Below are 23,844 nucleotides of genomic sequence, written 5' to 3'. Positions count from 1 at the left end.
TTTTTTTTTTTTCTTTTTGGATAAAGTAGTGTTGCTGACCTAAGAATTTTGGAACCGTCCAGAATACTTGCTGTGATCTGAATCTGCACATTGGCCATGTAATGTTTTTGTTAGGTGTTTTACTGCAGTAGTTTTGGGAGGAAACATAGGTGTGAGTGGATAAGCCATCACATCTAATACACATTTTCCAGTATGATTATGTGAACTCTATCCTCCCTCTGAAGGCAAAGGCTAGTCCTTTTATCTGTCTTAAGGGGCTCTGCCCTGCCTAAATTCTATAATTCTATATCGCATTGTCTGTTTCCTTCCTGCCTATGATGAGTGTATAGTGAAGGCTTCAGTTTCCGTCTGGTTGTGGCTGAACAATAAAATAAATTAACCTTGTGACTGCTTTAGAATTATACGGGGAAAGGGTAAAATATGTCTGCAGGTCATTATTGGGTATTTAAAGTATCTCAAATGTGATATTACTATTACAGGATTGAAATGAAAAATTACATCCATAAATGTCTGAAAGCGACCCTGCTCCACCGAAAAGAAATGCCTAACTCAAGTTTCTTTAGAAACACGCACTTTGAATGTCGAACTTCTGTCTTTTCCTCAGTGCTCACTGGTCCATCTTGCCAATTGACACCTCTTTACTTTGTCCTATGGCAATATCAATAGGGATCGGTGGTAGAAACTATTAGGCACTGCGGAGCGATACTATATGTTGTGCAGCTGTTGGAGCTCTTGCCACATTATGGTAGAATAATGTCCTTCATTGGTGACAGGTCCATGCTTTCCCACGCTGCTTTGTTACGATTGCTTCAATCTTCTTCACTCTCATCTGGGTTTTCTCTTTCCTGCAAATCGGGGGGGGGGGGGGAATGGCGTACTTTCTGGACATGCATTATGGTATTACTTTACTTGACAATCATATCTATTTGTCAAGAATAGGTGTATATCATGCACTGCACATGCACAATGTTCTGTGTGAACACATAGAAACATTTCTACAAAAACTAAGAACTAACAGAACTAAGCAACATGTAGAAAGCAGCCCAATAATCAAGAACAATAACAAAACAAATTTGTGCCGTTCAAAACCAACACCTCTACTTCTCTGGCAGCTACATTTTAAATTCAAGTGCAACTTAAAACAAAACAGAAATAAAGACAACGTTTTGTAGTGTTACAACACCTCATGATATACAGTCATGTAAAAAGAAAGTATGCCCTCTTTCAATTCTAAGGTTTTACGTATTAGCCCAGGGGTTGGCAAAGTTTTATGACCACTAGGCCATTTATGGGGTGGGCGGGAGCACACTAGGCCGGGCCCGCTCCAATGGCTCCGCCCACCACCAGGGAACGCCCCTGAAGTGAAATCCCTCTCCTCTGTATGCATTGCAGAGGAGAGGGCTTTACCTTCAGGGAGCTTTCCCTATTTACCGCGGCGGCGGAAGTATCAACGCCAGCCGCAGTAAATAGGGAAGCAACTGCAAGGGGGCAGCACCGGAGCTCCGGCGGCTCGGGCCCAGGTAGTACCTAACGCCCGCTGGCCGATCCGCCTGAAACCCGGCATTAGGCCAGATTGGCGAGGGGGCGTTAGGCCGGAACGAACTACCGGCTAGGCCGTGTCTGGCCTAAAGGCCAGGGTTTGCCGACCCCTGTAATTAGGGCATTCTAAAAAATGATTTGGACATTTTCAGGTTCTAATTTTTTAAAAATTTAACCTCAGGTTTTAAACAACATATGTAAAGATAACAGTGACTGTTGATCCAGGGAACATCCGAATTTCTTATGGAATCAGGATGGATTTTTTCCCCCTGTTGAAGCAAATTGTACCAGGGTTTTTTTTTGCCTTCCTCTGGGCTAACTATGTCTATAGGGTTTATATCTGGAATATGTTTTATTTCCTTAGTGGTTGAATTTGATGGACTTTTTTCAACATGATTTGCTATGTATCATAATAGATTCCATTGTATCATTATTTACTAACAATGAAGCCAAAACTCAGAAAGCTTTGTGTGAAAAATGACGTACACCACCACTCAGTATTTGTTACCTGTATGAGAGTGTTAAGCTGCGTACACATTTCCAATAAATGTTATTGGAAACAAATGACTAATGACCGATCGTCTGAAAATCGTTAACAAAAAAGGTGCACAATGACTGGCCGACGATTGTTGCTGGAAATGAACGACCGTCCTGTTGGATCTAATTGAGCGACGGTCGGTCTCTATCTATCGTGGGTACGGTCATTCAGTGATCGTGGATGTTTCTTTCTCCTTTCCATGTCACTTCCTGCATCTTTCAAACGATCGTACCTAGCTTGTGTACATTATTGGTGGACAATACGATCGTTCAAATATAATTGTGCATAATCGTTGATCGGTCGTAATCGTTTGTTTTGCTAACAATAATTGTTGGAAGTGTGTACCAAGCTTTAGTCTCTTACATGGTTGTGGAGGAAATTTTGGCCTACCTTTTGTTACATTATTGCATTCATTTATGCACAGCTGTCTTAAGGTACCTTCACAGTATTTCTATCATGTTGAAATCTCAACTTTGACTGGGCCATTGCAAAACCTTGATTGTTTTCTTTTTTAACCATTCTGTAGTAGATATGCTAGTGTGCTTGAGATCATTGTCCTGTTGCATGATCCAGAATTTTGGCCAGGCTTTAGCTATTACTCTAGCATACATTGGTATACAGATGAGTTAATGGTCAAATCAATGGCTGTAGCATGCCCAGGGCCTGTAGCTGCAAAACAAGCCCAAATCTTCACCCCTCCACCATCATTCTTTTATTTGGTGCCAAGCGTGGCACTGTACATTTTGGTCAAACATCTGCACTCTGCTTTCATCTGTCCTAGAAGTTTCAGAAGAGTTCCAGAAGTCATGTAGTTTGTTCAAATGCAACTTTGCTGCAATGTTCTTCAGAGGCTTTCTCCTGGCAATCCTTCTAAACAAGTCATACTTGTTCCACTTTATTCTTTTTAATCCAATTTCCAATTTTAGTGTGATCACCCTTCCCTTCAGCTCTCATTAGAAAGCACTTCTTTTACGGGAGTTTATTTTATATATCCCATGACAACTCTACTAACTCAAAATTCCTCTGAGATTAGCTCAGTTTCCACATTGTTAAATTGGTTGGTAATTTCAAAATTAAAAATGAAAAACAAATAATACATGAAAACCCTTTCCATGTTTTCTCACATGTTCATAGTGCATGGCAGGAAAATAAATTATAACATTACAGTAGCGTTACAACCAGTCTCTTTAAGTTATTTCCCCCACACTGTACGTTTGTGTGTTGGAACTTTAAGTTTAGAGTTTTATAACTTTACAAATGTTGGTTTATTAGTCCAATCATAATATCAGGAGCATGTAATCTCATTGGTTGTGTTCTCACTGCTAGCACTAACATACTGGACATGTATAGATTTTCCCCATTTGTGAAAGACCTACAGAGCCGGGAATCTTCAATTTGCGATATGTTCTGCTAATGTGACTTTATTATCCTGCATCAGTAGAAGTATCGGAGTCTGTGTGGGCTTTAGCTTTAGTCGGCATCTACATGCAAAGTGTGTTGCACATAATCACAGAAGTTCTTTCATTTTTTTTTTAACCTACACTATACAAACGACAATTGCAACCAGATCATTACAGGCAACGTGTTAATTCCCTTTACACAGAGCTGGAGCAGTCCTAGGAGCCAGGTAACAGACAGCTGCTGTGTGACCTTTGGGAACCTTTTCTAGTTTTGTCAATTGAAGCACGTTCTCTGGCTTTTAAAGTTGTGCTTTGACTCCTAAGTTCTGAATTAATTTGTTAACCTCAAGTTTACACATGTCATCCATCTCAAACAATTGTACATTCAGCCTCATGTTACTGTCAGTCAGTTCACTTTACTTTTTTTTTTATATCTGTTAGGAGAGATCTTAACATTTTCGTCTACAGGTCTGCAAACTAGGTATATGTTGTACAAGCCTCACGCCAGGCATTTCATTTATTTATTTTTTGGATAGAGTGGATAAAGTCAAAAATTTTATCATGTTTTTATTTCCAACTGTGTTTTTATTTAAGAGATTTACTCCTTTTCTTGTTCTGTAATACCAATGGAAGATATGGGGAAACCAGTTATTAGTTATTATTTTTAGATAGACTACCCCTTCAAATGTACTTTTTATTATACATTAATGTCAATATACAGCCAATATGGTAGTTTTGTAGTAAAGAATATTGTGAATAACTACTTTTTTTTTTACCCACTCTGTAGTTACGGGAAAGCTGCCTTCTGCCTGGAGGAACTCATACTTACAAATCCCCACAATCACTTTTACTACCAGCAGTTTGCAGAAGTGAGTTTGGATTTTGATGATCTAAAATGCTTTTCTTTAATGTGTTCATGTTATAAAGAAAAAGAAAAACTTTTTCTCTATGTCTGGTTAGGTGCTTGGTTAGAGGCCTAGCATTAGTCACATGGAGTAAATCACGTAGTCCTCTAGACCCAGAAGTACTGTGAATTTATAAAAAGTCAGGTTTGTGTATATTCTGTAATTATTCATTGGAGTTTCTACAAGTTACTGTTTTGGTCTAATAGTAAACTTTTCTTGTAATTTTTTAATTATTTGATTTTTGTTTTTTTTAGGTAAAATATACCCAAGGTGGACTTGAAAATCTTGAACTTGCTAGGAAATACTTTTCCCAGGCACTTAAGCTGAATAACCACAACATGAGGGCCTTGTTTGGCCTTTATATAGTAAGTGTTGATGGGATTTGGAAACTTTTCATGTGAATTTTCTCAGGCACTGCTTGAGATGAGATTTGGTGATGTCAGTACTGTGCTGTCATTAAACGTTTCTGTAAAACCCAGGACGCTATTGGTGGAGGTTTTTATTTTGCACAGCTTTCAGATACTAACAAGCATGGGACATGGGTACAGATCTGTCGAAGTTTCAGTGCAAATCATTTGCTCAAGCTCAAACTTTTCCTGTTATGATATTGTTTTTCTCTAACTGCAGTTGCTGTGTCACTTACCCTTTTTTTATTTCCATGAGATAGAACGCTTTTCATTTGTCATTGAGAATTCCTTTCATTCCTCAATTGCACATTCTTGTTAACACATTCTCAGTGGACCTAAACATTGGAAACTCTCAAAATTGCCACAGGAAACCAATGGAATTGTTTTACTGGTGCACAGTGACATCAGAAGATAAAGTACTTGCATTGACCGTAATTTGTCTTCATTAGAGTTTGGTGATATTTTCTTGCTATGTTAAACTGCTTTTTTTTTCCCTCAAGTCATCAGTTCACATCGCTTCAAATCCCAAGGCCAGTGCAAAAATGAAGAAGGACAATGTGAAGTTTGCCACTTGGGCTTCTAATCAAATAAAGAGAGCATATCAAGTAAGTATCTTACATAGCTGGACGCCTTGGTTGTATCAAAGTGAAACATTTCCTGTTCCTTATTAATATTGTAACGCCCATTACAGCCTGAGAACACATTTCACAAGGTGTTAATTGGTATCTTTCTTGTAAGGCAAATACTTTGTTTACCCAGCAGGTTAACGATCTTGGATTGACTTTTACTTCTACTCAAAACATATTGCCATCCCATAAACCAATATCATTTTGGTGCAATGCACGGATTTACAAACATGGCTGCAAGCCCGACACAGTGGTAGATGAGGGAGTTTGATAAACACTTGCAATGGTAGCATCTGGTCGACAGCTGCAGCTTTCCAGCTTCACAGGAACGGCCACTTAGGCTACGTACGTACACACATTCAATTATTGTCATTGGAAAGATTCTTTCATGATCCTTTCCAACAACAAAAGACTGAACGAGTGTACAAACGGGGCCGTTCTACCTTATGGAGAGGGAAGGGGGGAGAATGACAGAGTGGCACCCCGCTGAGCTCTCTCCCCTTGGTTTTCATTACAATCGCTCGTTATTCTTGGATCCGCCAGGACAGATCCATGAACAATGTCGGACGAGTGCTGTACACACGCCAGATTCTTCAGAGTCTTCGTGAGTCAATTCTCTGTCTAAAACTTGGGAAACGTGTAAAATTTAGAGCACCAAAATTAGCCAAGCACACATGTATTGCATATTAATTCTTAGGACTTCAGTATGATCCTTTCCATTTATTATTTTCCACTTTTTTTGGACAAGCTGATGAATTTAATATGCCCAGACCCATTTTTGTAATTGCAGAATTAGCAAGGTCGAAATAACTTGTGTAGAACTATTTGGTTTCTGAAAGGCTGTTCCACGTGATTAATGTGGACAAAATAATTGCTTGTCAGACAGAACAACCTCAATCAGCTTGTTGTTTCCAGTGATCAGAATTATGTTTGACGTTCCCTGTGTGTGCTAATGCTATTTCTTCAGACATACTTGCACACCTCGGCTAACTAAGTCCAGGCAGACAGGATCATAAGCAGCCCTGCACTTGGTGCAGTTAGTGTCAATGTTTCAGAATGCCGTCTTTTCAATCACTTTGTAGGTAATGTTTATACAACCTGATATGTTTTATACAACGTTTGAAGTTTTTACGGTATGGCATATGTGTTTTATTTGTGAAATTCTAGCTTTATTACATCACAAAAGGAAATTTATATTATGTTACAATTTCTGTTTGGAAACCTCTGGTGCCCTTTGCATGTAAAGTGGATGTGTGCTGTAGTAAAACATAGAAAACACAGAGCAGGCATTTAATTCAGTGGTGCCGACTTGTATTTTTAGTGTTTTTCCAGAGGCAAATATGCACCTCTCAAACATTCAGCCTGATTTACTAAAGCACTCCAATGCTGGAGTGGATACACTTATTGAAGATGGGTGTTCCAGCAAACCTGGAATGGAGTTCTACATGGAATGGAGTTCTTGCTATTTGCTAGCAAATTTTTTGAATCCTGGACCAGATCCATTCCAGGTTTGCTGAATCACCCAGCTTCACTGATGAAAGTGTATGCTCTCCAACCTTGGAGAGCTTTATTAAATCAGGCCCAATGGATCTTTAGTAAATCTGTCACTTGTGAGGCCATAAAGATGGAACTCTAATCTATTACTTGCTTTCCTCACTATTTGTCAGTGTGGTAAATGACTTTTTGACCAAACAAGTTACAGGAATGAGCAAAGCTAAACTTCTAAGCTGAAGTAGTGATTTTATTTAGTTTCAGATGAAGTTTTGAAAGAACTATGGGAGTATTTGTCACTACTTAGTACCCCACTACTGTACCTGCATTTAAAAAGGGAAAATGAATTCCCAGCGAAGGCTTGTATACCCAAAGACATCTAAAAATGTTAATTTTGCCTAAGCAGTACCCTGAAAAATCTACCTTTTAACTTGAATTCCTCCTTAAAAATAGCAATTTGCTTTTTGTGCCTAGGCACTTTAGAGTCTTAAGCCTCATAGCTGTATATCTGTGGTATAAGGCTCTTCTGTATCTGCTTGCTCGTCAAGATTTGGAGAGAGAGATGTGATGGAATAAACTCTCTCAGGAAGTAGTTTCAGCAAGTTCTATAGATTGCTTTAAGACAAAGCTGGATGCTTTTCTAGAAGCACAGAAAGATAGTAAGATAGATAGTAGTAAAGATACCAGAGACTGTTGATTCAGGGAACATCCGATTGCATCAGAGATTGTACCAGGTTTTTTTTTGCCTTCCTCTGGGTCATTTATGTCCATAGAGTTTTATATCTTAGATATGTTTATTTCTCTAGTGGCTGGACTTGATGGACTTAATGTCTTTTTTTCAACCTGACTAACTATGTGTTAGTAATGTGTTTTATTACTGTTCTCCATTCTGGAGAGAAAGCTGTACCTGAGGACCTGCAGGGTATGTATCTCCTTCATAATGATGATGATTCAGAATGCATTCATTTTGTGAATCTGTGCTCTGCTCCTTTCTTGTAGCATTTAGAGGAATAAAGCCTTCCTCTGCCAAGATGGCTACCTTCACACAGAAACAATCAAGGACAGGGAGCATACTGATACTGCTGACTTGTCCTTTACCCTGTGTTACTGTTTTTGAGGCACAGATCCTACACTACAATTCTTCTTTTACCTAAACCTGTGCTGGGAAAATATCTTTTCTTCCATTTCTCTCATCATAAGAATGCGTGTTGCATGACTGTTCTAACTTAGTGAGATGGAACAAATTTGCAAACCAGTCTGACCGAAAGTATGGAGCAGGGTTTTATGTAGGTCAGTGATGTAATTGGCCAGTGGTACAGCTACAATGCTCAGCAGATAATGAAGACATGAAGCACAACAGGAAACTGATGATTTTAGCAAGGGGTGTAGATGTGCAAGAGAGAAAAAATTGTCACAAATTTTTGATTTTTTTGACAGATATTTTAATGTATGAACTTTATTAATATGCTGTATTACTCCAAATGTTTGTACCCCCTTTCCTCCATGGAACAGTCAGTGTTCCATTTCAGCAGCCATGTCAGTGGAGTAGTCTGTATTATTTAATTAGTGGCTACACACTTTAATATTACAGCTTTATCTGTTCAGTGTTTACTTGAGCCCAGAAATCTGACCTGATTCCTTCAAAAGGCTCAGCGATTTTATCAAGAGATTCCCAAGCATTAACGTTGCTGTGTTGTATCAGAGCTGTTTGTGGAAGGAATTGTACCTCCCGAGCATCAGATTAGGACCATTCCTGTTTGCCTGGGAATGGAAGGGGAGCGGCAGAAGAAAAGACACTCTGTTCTTACTCCCTGCCAGCCGTGCGTTAGCTTGAAATGTCTAAAGAAAGAGAAGCTCATGCCACCTTATAAAGTCTTTTATCACAGACAGCAACTATAGGAATGTTCACAGGTGCATTACACCTAGGGTGTTCTGTACAAATACATGAGAGCCTGTTATCACTGATGGGTGACTGGTTTCTAGGTCTGTATAACAAGAACAATGGTCACAATAATGATAACAAATGGAGAAAGCATCTGACTATATTTCCAGTGGAAAATGAACTCAGGTTTATTTAATGCACACAAATATTAAAGATGTGATTGTGTTAAGTAAATGGGGGCAGCACGGTGGCTCAGTGGTTAGCACTCTGGCTTTTGCACCACTAGGTCCCAGGTCTGAATCCTGACCAGGACACTATCTGCATGGAGTTTGCAGGTTCTCCCTGTGTTTGTATGGGTTTCCTCTGGGTACTCCGGTTTCCCCCAATATTCCAAAAAACATGCAGTTAGGTTAATTGCCCCTCTCCCCTCCCCCTCCAAAAAAAAAAAGAAAGAAATTGAACTTAGACTGTGATAATGACATATGACTATGGTAGGGTCATTAGATTGTGAGCCCCTTTTAGGGACAGCTAGTTACATGACTATTGGATTTGTAAAGCCCTTCATAATATGTTGGCACTATAAAATGTATAATAATAATGTACTCCAAACATGTCCAACCTAACAACTGAATGTGCCCACTAAACTGTGGCAAACTGTGGTACTCCACCTTGTCTATAGGCATAATGTTCCTAGAGTTGTTCCTCTTGCTCTGTATTACTTTATGTCCTATAAATACCACAACATAAATCTAAAACTGTGAATTTAGATCACATTTAAGTATGATATGCATAACAAATGGTATGTATTATATCTGTATATTCCATCTTTTTTAAAACATTTCATATCACTTTCGGATTTCATTATGTCAGAGGTGTTGTCAGCTTCAACAGGAACTTAGAAGCTCACCTGATCACCTGAGCAAGTTTAAAGAGGCAAAACATGCATGTTTTGCATAATTTACTGAATATGGGGGGTTTTATTTGTTTATTTTAACTTTAAAGTCAACAGAATCCTGTATGCTGTCAATATCAGAACCCAGAACGTTTTAGTTCTGCAATTGTTTAGCTCACATTTCCGACTTGTGAGCACCAAGTAAGTCCTTAGATATATTTAGTTTTGGTCTTTCATTGCTGATCCTAAAATACTAGGGGCCTGGCTGTCATGTGAATGGACTTCCGACATTCTTATTTAAGGTATTGGTTTTTAAAGTAATGTGCTGTTGTATTTGGGTTATGAACAATATACTTCTATATACTATATATAACTATCTATCTATCTATCTTACTAATCTTACACCAGTCACGTAGTCAGATCATTCTCTGTAGTTCTCCTTTCATGCAAAACTCTAGGATGGTGTCTTGAGCATTGATATGAAAACCTATATGGCAATAAGCAAGGATGCTTATTGAATAGGCAGATACACCTCTATGCCTCTCTTTATAATTTCTCATTATTAAGTTCTGCTGAATACATCCTGGGTGCTTCCCTTATCACACAGAGCATTCGTCATATCTATAATAATCCGTTCCAGCCATGATTGATCAGGACGCTTAGCTGGAGGTCAGAAACAGGTTAACTGCACTCTTTACTTCTCAGTGGAACTGTTTCATGATCACATAATCCTTCCCCACACATCACAGCAGACTTACTATATTAATTTAAGTTTGGGGAACTCATAAATCACAGATGTAACGTAAAGAATTCTAGAAAATCAACCATTATATTGAGAATTTATTAAGTGTTTAAATGCTCACATTAGACCGAGGACCAATTTCCCCCACCAAAAGCAAATTACAGAAGTGTTCTCTAGAGAAAATCTTGCTTTATTGGCTGTGTATTGCAAACGTGCCTTTCGCTGACAAAAGCCAGCAATTTACCTACTTAATATGTTTAGTATAATCAGCCTGATGAGTGATGGCAGTTGTCAGTGCTGTTAGAAAACTCATTTTAAAATCAGCATGAAGTACTCAACAGCTCACCATTCAAAGGCTTTCAGTCAACTAACAGAGCTGCCGGGAAGTGTAATTATAGGACGATATAATTGGCGGGCCTTAATTTCTTCCTGAGTAAATACTTGAGAGTGGAAATTAAACCTCAGTTTAATGGTATACACGACTGTTAATCTTCTCCTGCGCTGCTGTGCTATGCAGGTTACTGTTTTATTGCCAGTGCAGGTTATACACAAGTTTTGTTTTGGGTTCAAAACACACAGTAAACACATTTAGTGCTAGTGTTTTTACAAAAAATTAAGACTTAATTAAAGTGTGAAATATGCCAAACCTGGTACATTTTAAAAGGGTTTGAACTTTTTGGTCTTTTTACAAAATTCTTGATTTCAAAGCGGAACTTTAAAAAAATATAAAAAAAGCGAAAAAAAAATAAATCATATTCGCCTTTACTTCCGAAGAGCCCCCGATCCCTCTGGAAATGTTCTTGCTTGGGTCTCATGCCTTCCTGAAATCCACCCTTGTCCCAGCATGCAGCAAGCGCCAGGCACCATAATCTTTATGCTTCTTTCTTTCTTCTTGCTACGTCACCCGATATCACACTGCGCAGGTGCAAGATCTGGGTGACTTGGCCTACTGTAAATGGGGAAAAAATGAGTACCAAACTCAGTGCACATGTTTGAGATTGACATTTTTTTTCCCATTGACGCAAAAGCCCCTTTCTGGCATTAGCAAAAGGATCCCGGGCATACCCATATTATTCCTCCTGGGATGCATGATATGGGTATGCCATTAGACACTGTGCTCCCATTCTATCTTTACGGCCGTGGCAGAAAAGACAGATGGTGCTTCAGATAAAAAGTGTGATAGGTCCACTTTAGGAATCTATGATCAGACAGGTCATTTTTTGCAGTAAGGGACAGGTGATGTCCTATTTGCAATATTTCCTCTTTCTTGTTTGACTGCTCTGGCTATCTGTCATAAAGCTAATCTGAGCATGCACAGCACCAGCTTTGGTTGCCAGAATACCCAGCAATCCCAGCTTTCCTTTCACATGCCGGGAAGAATTAATTTTTACGGATGTTATGCCATCACCGCCTAGCCAATCAAGACGGATGAAGATCCTCTACAGGAAGAAAAGAGGGAATAGGGACAGATGCGTATTGCAGGTTTAGTTCTGCTTTAAAAGGTATTAAAACCAAAGAAGAAAATTCTAATACATCCCACCAACCTTCATATTAAAAAGATCACTTCCAAACCCTCCCTTATCTCCATGATATAGAGAGATGGAGGTGTCACGTAGCCCACTGAAGTATAGCATGCAGGGTTTGTAACATTGCTTCTTGAGATTTCCAGGACAGGTGCACTTGCTGCTGACTACAGGTAGTTATTGCATTTCACGGAACCTTTCAAACAGATATAGCAAAACCCCCAAAGAAAGCAAATACCAAAAGTTTATTGTTAGAATTTACATATTTCATTATTTTTATTCAATGCAAAACTGAAATGATGGTTTCAAATCTGCCTTAAGCTATGCAAAAACATGAGTCACATACACTTGAAAATAAATCAATCCAAATATAAACAAAAGATACTTGCTTTTATCTTAAAAAAACAGGAAAAATACCTTGACTAGCACAAAATGTGGCATTCACTGCTAACGTTCTACACAATTGAATAAATGTATCCATTGTGTTATTTTTAACATAGCCTGTCTATCTTTTTTTCCCTCATTTTACAGATAAAGTTTTTTGAGTTGGTTATGATGGGTCACTTGCTCTTAAATTATTTTTTGTGCATTATCATTGGTCACCAGTAGGTGATGCTGAACTTATGTAAAGTGTGTCTCAGATGGCATCTGTTTGTTATACACTTTACATAAGGATACATTGCTATCTAGTGGTAAGACCTGAACATAGACTATAATTCTTTTATTAATGGCATTTTCAACTCAAACAAATCTCAGTTTACACTTGAGTATATATGTTTTTTTTTTGATCCAAAGATAATTTTGTTTTTCTTTTTAATTCCAGCTTGCAGGTCGGACCATGCCAGATACTCAAACATCTCTGAAAGCTGTAGAAAACATGTTGGAAACATTACAGATCACTCAGTCCTAAGTTTTCTAAAGCCACTTCCTGCTGACTGTGAACATGTGACCCAGATCTCATCATCATCGGTTTGTGCATGAAGTGGAAGGCCGAACATAAAATCTTTATTGATGTTAGAAATTCCCCAGTTAATTGCATTTTGTGATTGTATGCTGCTAGCCACTACAGGAAACATGGCTGCACAAATATATATTCTGGTATCACTAGCTGAAGGCTCATTCAAGCATGCAGACCTAGATGGACATGACGCGGCCAGATCCAATCACTCTTCTCACACAATGGAATGACGTCTCACATTCGCAAGTTGAAAAATTCAAGTTAAGCTCCGCATTTTGGTTAAAATGAAGCCAGAAGAAGCCTTGAAAGCAAAATATGTATAGATCCATAAAACATCAGTCTGCATGTAGGATTTTATTTTCCTAGGGCCTTTTATTTTTGTGTCCAAAAGTTCTTCTTTAAGGTGGAAGCCCTAACTCTGAGCTTGACCCCGTAGTAGTGAAGCCTATTCGTCCACTAACAAACTGTGACACCAGAAGACTTGGAGCATATTTTATTGTCTCTGCACTCCTCAGGCTGTGAAGGAATGATTGCTAATCAGTAGTAAAATGTGACAAAATCTGTATTTGTAGACTGGAGCGGCAGTATGTTATATCCCGTAATACATTATTGATATTTTCTCTAAAACATAATTTATTTACATGTATGGTTAATTCAGATTCCAAACAACTGTTTAATTAGTTAATATGCACATTTTTTTATTAAATTCTTTTGTTTCCCCACCGATGTTTAAAATTCACAGTAATGGGTTCTGAGCGGATCACCTGACTAACAGCCAAACATTTAACAGTTGGATGATATATTGCTTGGTAATGATACTGGTCTTTCCTATCTCAACCTGGGTCCCATAGAATTCCCCTAGAACAGCGGTCGCCAACCTTTCAGGGCTCACAGAGCACTTAATTCAATTTATAATATTAATTTATTTAAAATGATAAATACATTTGTAAAATAATGATGGTGCCTGACGAGGACTGTGGAGGTTTTGATTCATTGATCATCTCATGGTTAAGTGAGGTATTACTATTGTTACGAGGTAGCATTTTCTTTGGTATTTCTAAAGAAATGCAAAATATTTGTTTGCTTTTTCACACTCATTATGCGTTTATTTCATTTGAATCTAAGACCAAACAAGAAATGATAGTTATCAAAGTCAAACTATTTGAGGCCATTAAATATAACAGTTAAAGAAAATACATATATTTAGGTCATACTTACCTAAAAGAGCATCTGAGAAATAAATGAATAAAAAAAAAAACAATCAGATGTGACTCAATATTCTCGGAGCGGGGTGACTGTTAGTCGAAACACTACTGAAGCGTACAGTTGGGCAACGGTTGCCATATACAACTAAGGACTACACTGACGTCACCCTGCGCCTCCCTTGTTTTTCTATCTGTAGTACAGTTCGTGAATTTAGTGCAATATAAAGGCCAAAATTGTCATCCAGAATATAATAATTTATTAGAATATTATTTTTGTTTTATTATGATATTGTACAAATTTTACTGCCGACCACCAAAACTTTCTTGCAGACCACTGGCGTTCCACAGACCAACGAAGGTGCCAGGGATTCTAAAGGCTGATTAGCCTCCCATAAGATGGTACCTGCATAATTCTGGGGCCAACGCCATTCAGCTGAGCCAGTTGCATTAAAACAAAGACCTTTTGTTAGTTTTTAAAGGGGTAAATGGTTACCAAGTGCTTCTGTAGACTAATCATCAAATGGGTGTTTTTTTGTTTTTGTTTTTTTTAGGCTAGTTGTTATATAGATTTCTTATAGTTATAGTCCAGCTATACTTTTTCTCCCTAAATGTAATTTTAAACTGAATTTATAAAGCACCAACTTTTTACGCAGCGCAGTACAATAAATAGGGGTTGCAAATAATGGGCAGATGCAAACCATGACACAGGAGGAGGAGAGGACTCGGCCCAAAAGATATAAAAATATATTTTTATTAATTGTCACTGTCTGTCATTTGCAACCACTATTTAATGTACAGCGCTGTGTAATATGTTAGCACTATATAAATACTGTTTATATACATATATACAATAACATATATACTAATTCAGAATTATAATAGTGTGTTTAAAAACTGAATAAAGCTTAAAATCCCTATAACAGCTCCTATTTTCATACACACATATGCATTTGGGAAGATTCACGTAAGATTCTGGTGCGATACCAGCCTTGGGGTGATGAGATGAGAATCATCTGACGTGTGTGCGTAGCCTTAGACTGGAGAACCCAATCTAGCAGTCTGGATTGTTCGACGCCAGTACATCTGCCTTCATAAAATACAAACCTTACTCTCCAAGGAGCCATTCTTTAAATAGCAACCTTAAAAAGGTATTTGTGTGAAATAAAGAGGGCTCAGCACAATGTCTCACATTTCATAATGTGTCTACCCTTTCCACCATTTCACTGAACCTGCAAGAGACCATTTTATTATCCCACTTGATGCAGAATAATTGGATAGGAAATACAAAGATGGCAGTAAATTGTGTTTAAGTGGATAAGAAATTTTGTGCTTTATTTCCCCTTTGAAGCCTATTAAACATACCTTTACACCTTGGGTAGAGGAGAAGCGTGTTTCAAGATACAAAACGCTTTAGCAGATGTTGCTGATATTCTAGATGATTGATTGTAGAACGCAGCCAAAAAATTTTCTGTTGTAACATTTGAGCTTATGCTGATATAGAGCTGTATTGTAGAAAGGTTTTTGGAGCTCTGTATTGAAATCTAAACTGCAGACAAACAACTCTAAGGTAAAACAGGAATCAAATTCTTTTACTTGCCAAGAGATTGTGATCCTTCCTGCCAGACAGTACAGGTCAGGACATCTCTGCAGACCATGGAAACCTACATGAATTCAGTTGCTGTAAAATACATTTTAATACATAATTACATTTTATATGTATAGATTTTATTATATATTTGTGTGTGTTTCAGCCACCTGCTCTCACAGGATAGCTGCATGACGTTTCAAGGTGACACTGGTGGACTTCTCCTGCACAATGTGTGTTGACAAAGCCACCTGTAATTTTCATCAGAAGCTGATGTGACTGGGGGACAAAGCTCGACAGCCAGTAGGAGGCAGGGACGGAAAGTTGATACCATAAAAAGAAGTGCTTAAAAATTTTTTATGGCAAAAAAGGTACCTAATGCAGATGGTATAAAAAAAACTTTAGAAATTACATTTAAGTATTAAGCTTATATGATATATTAGTCATTGGGTTTACATACACAAATCAACACAGCTTGGTCTGGACCCATCCCAGCCTGTGACTGGTAGGAATGAGCGAGTGAAATGTTTAATTTTGATCTTGCGACAAATCACAGCACCCGCAGACATCACTGGAAGTTAAAAACTCACTAGATCAAATTTTGTCATCCAGGGTTGCTCCAGAGGTAGCTAGGGGTTCCTTGAGCAATGAGCAATTTGTGCCTCTCAGGTAAATTTAACTGACACCAATGATCTTTTGGGCTCTCTGTAAGGATTACATTCTTCCCAATAGCCAGGGTCAATGTAGGAAGCATTTTTCCTACTGATCACCACACTAATATACTGTGAGGTGTGTATATAGTAATTACAGTAGGGGCTCCCTGAAGTCCTGAAAGTTATTTCAAGGGTTCACCCATGTATAAAGGTTGACAAACGCTGCACTAAATTTTTTTGGGGACTAACAAGTACTTTTTCAAACAAATGTAATAAGAGAAACATTTAGGCTGGGTCTACCTGGACGTTTTTTTAAAAACGTTCCTATTGCGTTTATATGCGTTTTTATACACTTTTATTAGCTTTTTAAAGTATGCCTTTTAAATGTTGGGAAACGCCTATGCTGCGTTTTTATCGAGTTTTTACAGCATTTTTAACTCATTTTCAAATTAAGTGATCAAAAACAAAGGAAAATGTCCCATTGAAATCAATAGAAGCGTTTACCCACGTTTTTGGGCGTTAACCCAGTGTTTTAATTTTTTAAACATTGCAAGCAACGTTTGGGATAAATGCCATAAACATGCCTCAAGGAAACGTCCTGGTGTAGATTAACCCATTGTAATGCATGGGGATTTCAAACAAGGGCTTTAAAAACCTCAGGTTAAATGCTGGGGAAACAGTCCGTGTAGACTAAGCCTTATTGCTATATTTGTAGACCTAATTGTTTATTGTTAGGGTTTACATTCCACTTTAACTTAAACAAAAAGTGGGGACAAATGATTAAATGTTGAAGATCTGTAGAACACTGTGTGTGTGTATGCACCACCTAGGGGGCAAGCTTCAAAATGAACATTTCTACCAACACAATGCAGTGAGCACAGTCTTTGTATTCTTTACAAATTACTTTCCCTGAATAACATAATTATTTACCACATTCATTTAGCTCTCAGTCATTCAGCTGTCAGTCTTGAAATACAAGTTGGTATATGTAAAAATTATATTAGTAGTAGTAAAAGTAATATTCACAGACATCAGAAATACAGATACAATACAAGCATATAAAATGACAAGTTCCATTTTAATCTGCGGTTCCTTTTTCTGTACACTTAAGCATACTTAGGTCCATTTATAAATGTTTTTATTCAACTTTTTTCTAAATGTGCACATTTTTTACATTGGATTTAATTAGAAAACGTGTGAATACACCTTTACACATGATTCATATATTTTGTAATTCAATTCAGGGTGAAAAATTTGCACCTGTGAGTAATTTTTTTTATCATGTTTAAATTTTTTGAAACCTGCTCTTAATTTTTTTTGGACAGAAACTGCAGTCATAGCTATGATTCTAATATATTGTCCCAATCTGCAAAAAAAAAAAAATGTGAACAACAATCAATTTGTCTTTTACCCTTTCCAAACAATGTCTTGTTTATTGAAATAAAAAATCCAAATGATGTTTAGTGCAGCCTGGTGGGCTGTGACCGTCCAAAGCATCTTATGTTTGAGATACCTTTGGTATAGTTCCTGACCCCGCTCCTGTACACCTGAAAGCAGTGTTTCTCATCCAAGGGTCCCTCCATAGGTTGCTAGGGATTCATTGAGCAATGAGTAATTTGCACCCAGCTCAATTTAACTAACACCAATTATCTTTTTGGCTATGTGTAAGGGTGACATTCTTCTCACTGATCAGCAATGTAATTGGCATTTTTTTCTACTGCCCAGCACACACATGTACTGTGAGCTGTGGATATAGGATTATACCAGGGAATATTTTGGACCTGAAAATTACTTCAAGGGTTAAAAATGTACTTAAAGAGGAACTAAACTCAAAATCCCCCAAAACACCAAAAATACACTTACCTTTGCTGCCTCTTCTTCTTGGTTCTTCTTCCTACGTAACCCGATCTTGCTCCTGGGTTCGGGTGATGTAGGAAGAAGAACCAGCAAAGATGGTGGCTGGAAAAAAACTTGACAATCTCACTGCCCATACACAAGAGCAGAAATTTGTTTTCCCTTTTGACGAAAAGGCTCCTTCTGTGCATGCCTGAGCATCTCAAGAGCCTCCAGGGATGCGTGACGTAGTTATCCTGGCAGGCTTTGCGCTCCCATTCAAGTCTACCCTTTTTAAAGTGTATGTAAAGTGAAAATTCTGAGTTTAGGTACACTTTAAGGTAACTACCTCTTTAAAAGAGTATGTAATGGAGTAACCTGCATGGAGTTTGCAAGTTCTACCCATGTATTTGTGGGTTTCCTCCCACACTCCAACATCATGCAGTTAGGTTAATCGGCTTCATCCTACAATTGACTTTAGACTTTATCAAAGAAATATGTTTATTGTAGGGACATTAGATTATGAGCCCCTTTGAGGGACAGTTAGTGGCATGATCATGGACTTTCTACAGTGCTCTGTAATATGTTGGGGCTACATAAATACTGTAAATACTATAAATATTAAATATTAAATATATAATAATAATAAGGGCTCCTAGGTGCCAAATCAACTCCCTATAAATGGGGACCACATTCAGCTAGGGAAATGACAAATTCTCTGTTTGTCGATTTGGTGGATACAGTTTTTGATAGGAAATCAGGAGCAGCACACATTGGCTTTTAGCTTATCCCAAAAGCCTGCTTGTGCAGCAATAGATCTGATTTACTAAAATTATTTAGGAATGGAGAAGATAGATTATCATGGGAGAATTGGGTAATTCAGCAAACCTGGAATAGATTAAGTCCAGGAATAAAACATTTGCTAACTGAGCAATTTATTTTTAAAAAATCCAGGTTTGCTGGATTTTTTTCACCTGAAAAAATCAGGCCCAATGGCCTTTTAGATTGTTTAGCTCCGCAGATGAAGAATATTGCCCAAGCTATTGATTTTTTTTTTTTTAACAGAGCTGCAAAAACTGGCAGATAAATGTGAAAAAGACCACAAAGCCACCCCTGCTGTCTGAAAATAGGGCTACAGAATATTTAAAATATATCTATTTATGTCACTAAAAATCCAGTTTTTATCCCTGGCCAGTGACTATAATAGAAATCCACATAAGAAAAAAAAACTGCATAAAACCTCTGTATCTGCAAGTCCAAAAACTGTAATTTGAGGTTACTGGCCCTTTAAATAGCAAGCCTGTTCAAACTGGACTCGGTCTGCTATTCATACGAAATATATGAGTTCAGTAGAGACTGGGTAACCTTAGACAAACAGAACAGGTCGTTTTGGTATTCTTGGAACTGGTAAGTGTAAGTAACGAGAAGCTACTGCATATTTGCCAACAAGTCAAGCTTAATTAGCTTTCTTTCCATTCCACAACTGGCGAAAGTCGGAGCTCACAAAAAATGCAGTGAAAAGCAGGCTTGGGTGCCATCATAAATAGCCCGTGTGCCAAGTGGAAACCATACATTGACAAAAATCATTTCCACTAGTAAGAGCAAAACAGGAGGAAGGCTGAGCTCAATAGCTAATATGGATGTCTGTGTTTACTCGTAGGAATGACTGGACTTCAGCATTAGCTGGGGACAGACCGGCTGTGCAGACTGAAACTTCATCAGCCACAGCTGCCGAGCCAATTATAATAGAAATTGTACACAGACAACCACGCAGGAACCAGGAGCAGAACATGGGCCATATCAACCAAAAAGTATTCATAAGGCTAAGTCTAGGACACCGGTTTATCAAGGTACACAATACATTTAAAGCTTTTGGCCACTTCTGGACACTTGCAGGTAAGTCCAGAAGTGAAGATGTAGGAGGTAAATAGAGGTGCTTGGAAAAAAGCTGTTGGGTGTAAAGGTGCAAAAAAGGAAGTACATGTGTGGGTGGTTGGCAGGGTCTGTGTTAGTCCAGCTAGCACTCCAATCCGGAAGAGCAAGGCTCCTGCATATATAAAGCCGGTCAGACATCTGTAAAAATTAACTTTGCAGTGAATAGCCTCCTCCTTCCCTTTACACATTCTAACTTCTGAGAGTTACTTTCAAGTTCCTCAACCTTTTTATTAAGGAGGAACTCCTAAAATAGTTTTCAGATCTTTATGAACCCCTTCTATAATTACTATATGCACAGCTGTTGGTCAATAGGAAGAATGTTACCCTTACAGATAGTCAAAAAGATTATTGATGTCACTTAAACTGACCTTAGAGGTACATATTGCTCAAGGAACCCCTAACAACCTGTGGAGGAACTCTGATGGAGAAACACTGGGGGATAGACACCCTTCTGCTCTCTTCAACAAATATGGTAAATGGATGGGCCCTCATCCTCCTCTCGTCATGGAGAAGCTGCAACTGTCATGGCAGCAAAGAGAACCACCATCAGGCAACCTCCCGAATGAGAAATTGGATATATCTTTGTACTTCGATACCCCTTGGCAAAATAGGCCAAATAACCCTTGTAGAGCAGAAAGGAGCAGGGACACTATAAGGTGAATTTTTTTATATATGTCCATAAGCCAGTTTTGGAGAAATGCTTTAAGTTTTCTAAGTATCTAAAACCATCCCCAACCCTCTTCTCTAGTCCTGTAAACTAACCTAAGCTGGCCGCTCTCCTCCAGGTGTTTACTTACCTGCCCTGATGGCTGTAGCTTCCCTTAAAATAAAAATAGCGGCTGGTAAAACTCAAGTGCCCACGCCTGGTCAAGTATTACCTATCACAGTGGTCTATGGGGCTTTAGTGGGTAGATACAATTCTGTGGAGGGGTAGGGTGGGTTACTTTAGGTCAGGTGAGGTTTGTTTAAGACATCAGGTGTGCTTGAATGTAATTTACTCCCCCTACTAATAAAAAATTGTCCCCCAGTGGAAGCAACAAGCTCAACCTAGTGTTTAAACTTTCTGCAACAACTGACAGTCCCACTTAAGTCTTCAGTGTCAAACTGTATCCATACACAACATTTATGAACTATAACCTTGTTTTTCAACATATGCATAAATCAGGCCTGCTTATGATAGAAGTGTCCCGTTAAGCACTGATGTAATTCTTACTTTACGCCAATTAAAATACACATTTCACTTAAGCCTCAAGGAACGCATGTCTGCAACAGGAGGATTATCGCCGTTCAGTAAAGTTGTCTCACGTTACTTAGCTGACACTGTCGGAGCTGATTGTCATCCAGGCACACTCATACTTTTATTTCAATGCTGACAAATTTTAGAAGACGACATTTGTGTATTCTCAGCATGGATACATTTTACATTATTACTTTATAGTTCTACTAAAAACAATTTAAATTGAAAACTCGGTTATTCCTCAAGAGGCCATTTACATCTTTTTGTGTGTAATATGCTTTGCTATAAGGCAGCCCCTTCTCTGGAACAGGTTGCTCAATGCATCAAAAAAGGTGTATGCACCATTTATGGCACCACACAGCAATAAAGGTTGCTGCATGTTTCTCAGTGCTGCTATGTATTCTCTTTGGCAATTTGCATAGGAAAACTATGCACATAGCACTTTGCCTCAACTCATCGATGTGAGTCTAGGTTTCAAAAGTACTGCATGTTTGTTGAAAAATGAAAATGTCATTTTTACAGTTTGCAAAAATGTTAGAAAACACCATTGCAGATCATTTCCTTCTGCTGTGTAGTAGATGTACCCTGCACCGTTCTGTGTCCCAAATAGAAAGCTCTGCCTGCTATAGTCTATTAATTTGTCCCAGCGCTATATTAATAAAAAAAAAAAAACCTACCTTTGGAATCAAAAAGCCAATAACATGGGCTGGTGAGGGGGTGCTGCAGATATAAAGGTAGTAAAAGATATGCCACCAATTATGTCTGCACACATAGGGTATAGTGTATTTATGTAAGGATGCTTTGCAATGGGGTATAGGCTTAAAACTGTTTAAGCTACTAGTGACAAAATAGAAAAAAAATCTGTTCTTTAAATATTTTTGGGTCTAAGCACTAGTAGCATTTTAAATGTACATACCAAGGGAATGAAACTGCTCACTGGTATCAATTAGGGGATTGAAAAAAGCCTTCATTTGTAAAAGCCACAGCAAACCATGCAGCTTTATTTTAAACAACATTTTAAAAATAACTTTTAAACATTACCTGCTTTGCTTTGATCTTGGTAGTTACATACTAATTGTTCTAAATGACAACACTCATTTACTGTACTGTATCCATGGAGGATTAGCCATGTCACCCTTGGTTCTGCTTTTTATTTGGACTACAGATGTGTTCCCCTCTTTATTACTTGGGGTATTGATGTTAGTAGTTTACAGAAGATAGGGTAGAAGCAAGATAATGTGGAATAAGAATAATGTGATTTTTAGGTAAATTCACAACTGGCAAGGACACAGCATTTCAAGCAAGAAAAAGATGTATTTTGTGCAATCCCTTAAAATGTTCTTCCCCTACAAAAATAAAAAAATAATGCAGTCACCGGATCTGAACACATTCCTTATATTGCTTTGGGGTTTAGCCATCTTTATTGGATCATTCACACTGGAGTGTTGTGTCAACACATGCTTTTCCATAACAAAAGTGTGTGCGTTCAACCAACACATGGCAATGCCCAGCCCAAGAGTTGGCAGTCAAGGCTGCCACTCATTGTAAATAGGACCTCAAATGCAAGTATAAACCTTAGAAATGGCTACTGTTCAATTTAAAAAATGCAGCATGCTCTACATTTTATGGTATATATCCTGCATTTGTCAATTCAGGCAAATGAAAGGGTTGCCAACCACAGCGCATTGCAATGCAAACAGCATAGCATGTGAGTTTAAAATGCACTGTGTTGCCATATTGTGAATAAGCCCTTAGTAAAGTGCTAATGAGCGTATTGTAGGAAACCTATGGAAATGGAAAGCGCAAGAGCATTTATGATTGCAGCAACATTAACAAGTCTAATATATGGATTTATCCACACTTCTTGTTCATTCAATATGGTAAATCAGGTCCACGCTACATAGGAGACCCTTGGTTCACATGATTACAAAGGAACTATATTTACATTTTACATTTTGTCTATTTAGGAAACCAGGAGTTGCCATTTTAAATTGAATGGTACTTTTTTATTATCAATTATAAAATGATTTGTTTAAAGAATTATACATCTGATCATTTTTAGCAGGAAAGGATTTACATTTTTGGATTGTTTTTATATGGTAAAACATAATAACGCTGTTAATACAGTTAATTTTATTTAATAAAAAGAGCGGATTAGATCTGTAAACAGTACTAGTATTTTTTGTATTATGTTTCGAAATGTTTACAAAGTGTCCATTGTACTAAATGATTACTACTGACCGATTTCCCCATGCAGAATGTTTTAAGAGTCAGCAGAAGCGTATTGAGCCAAGAATTTTATCTGCAAAGCTGAATGTGTCGTAATGGGTTTGGCCTTTTCCTTAATCTCATCATAAAAAAACAACATTGGCACATTGAAACTGATGTATCATTTATATTCTTCATTACTGCAAACAGATATTTTTATTTCAAACATAATTTTTTCAATAACCTGGACGGTAAACAATAACTTCTTTAAGATACAATTTGATG

General features: G+C 37.9%; 1 protein-coding gene across 1 annotated transcript in view; it reads left to right on the top strand.

Moving 5' to 3' along the window:
- The window catches only part of EMC2 (ER membrane protein complex subunit 2), a gene marked incomplete at its 5' end in the record, with an annotated part of 42,277 nt that extends 28,652 nt beyond the window's left edge, over window positions 1-13,625 (top strand). The window contains 4 exon segments of the mRNA XM_072410738.1: window positions 4,265-4,346; window positions 4,637-4,747; window positions 5,290-5,394; window positions 12,769-13,625. Of these exon segments, the coding sequence (XP_072266839.1) occupies window positions 4,265-4,346; window positions 4,637-4,747; window positions 5,290-5,394; window positions 12,769-12,855 (385 nt within the window).
- Window positions 13,626-23,844: the final 10,219 nt, after the last annotated feature.

Source organism: Pyxicephalus adspersus, chromosome 5 (genome assembly GCF_032062135.1).
Source record: "Pyxicephalus adspersus chromosome 5, UCB_Pads_2.0, whole genome shotgun sequence".
Classification (NCBI taxonomy): domain Eukaryota; kingdom Metazoa; phylum Chordata; class Amphibia; order Anura; family Pyxicephalidae; genus Pyxicephalus; species Pyxicephalus adspersus.
The sequence above is the reverse complement of the archived record's forward strand: the minus strand, read 5'-3'. Positions and strand labels throughout refer to the sequence as shown.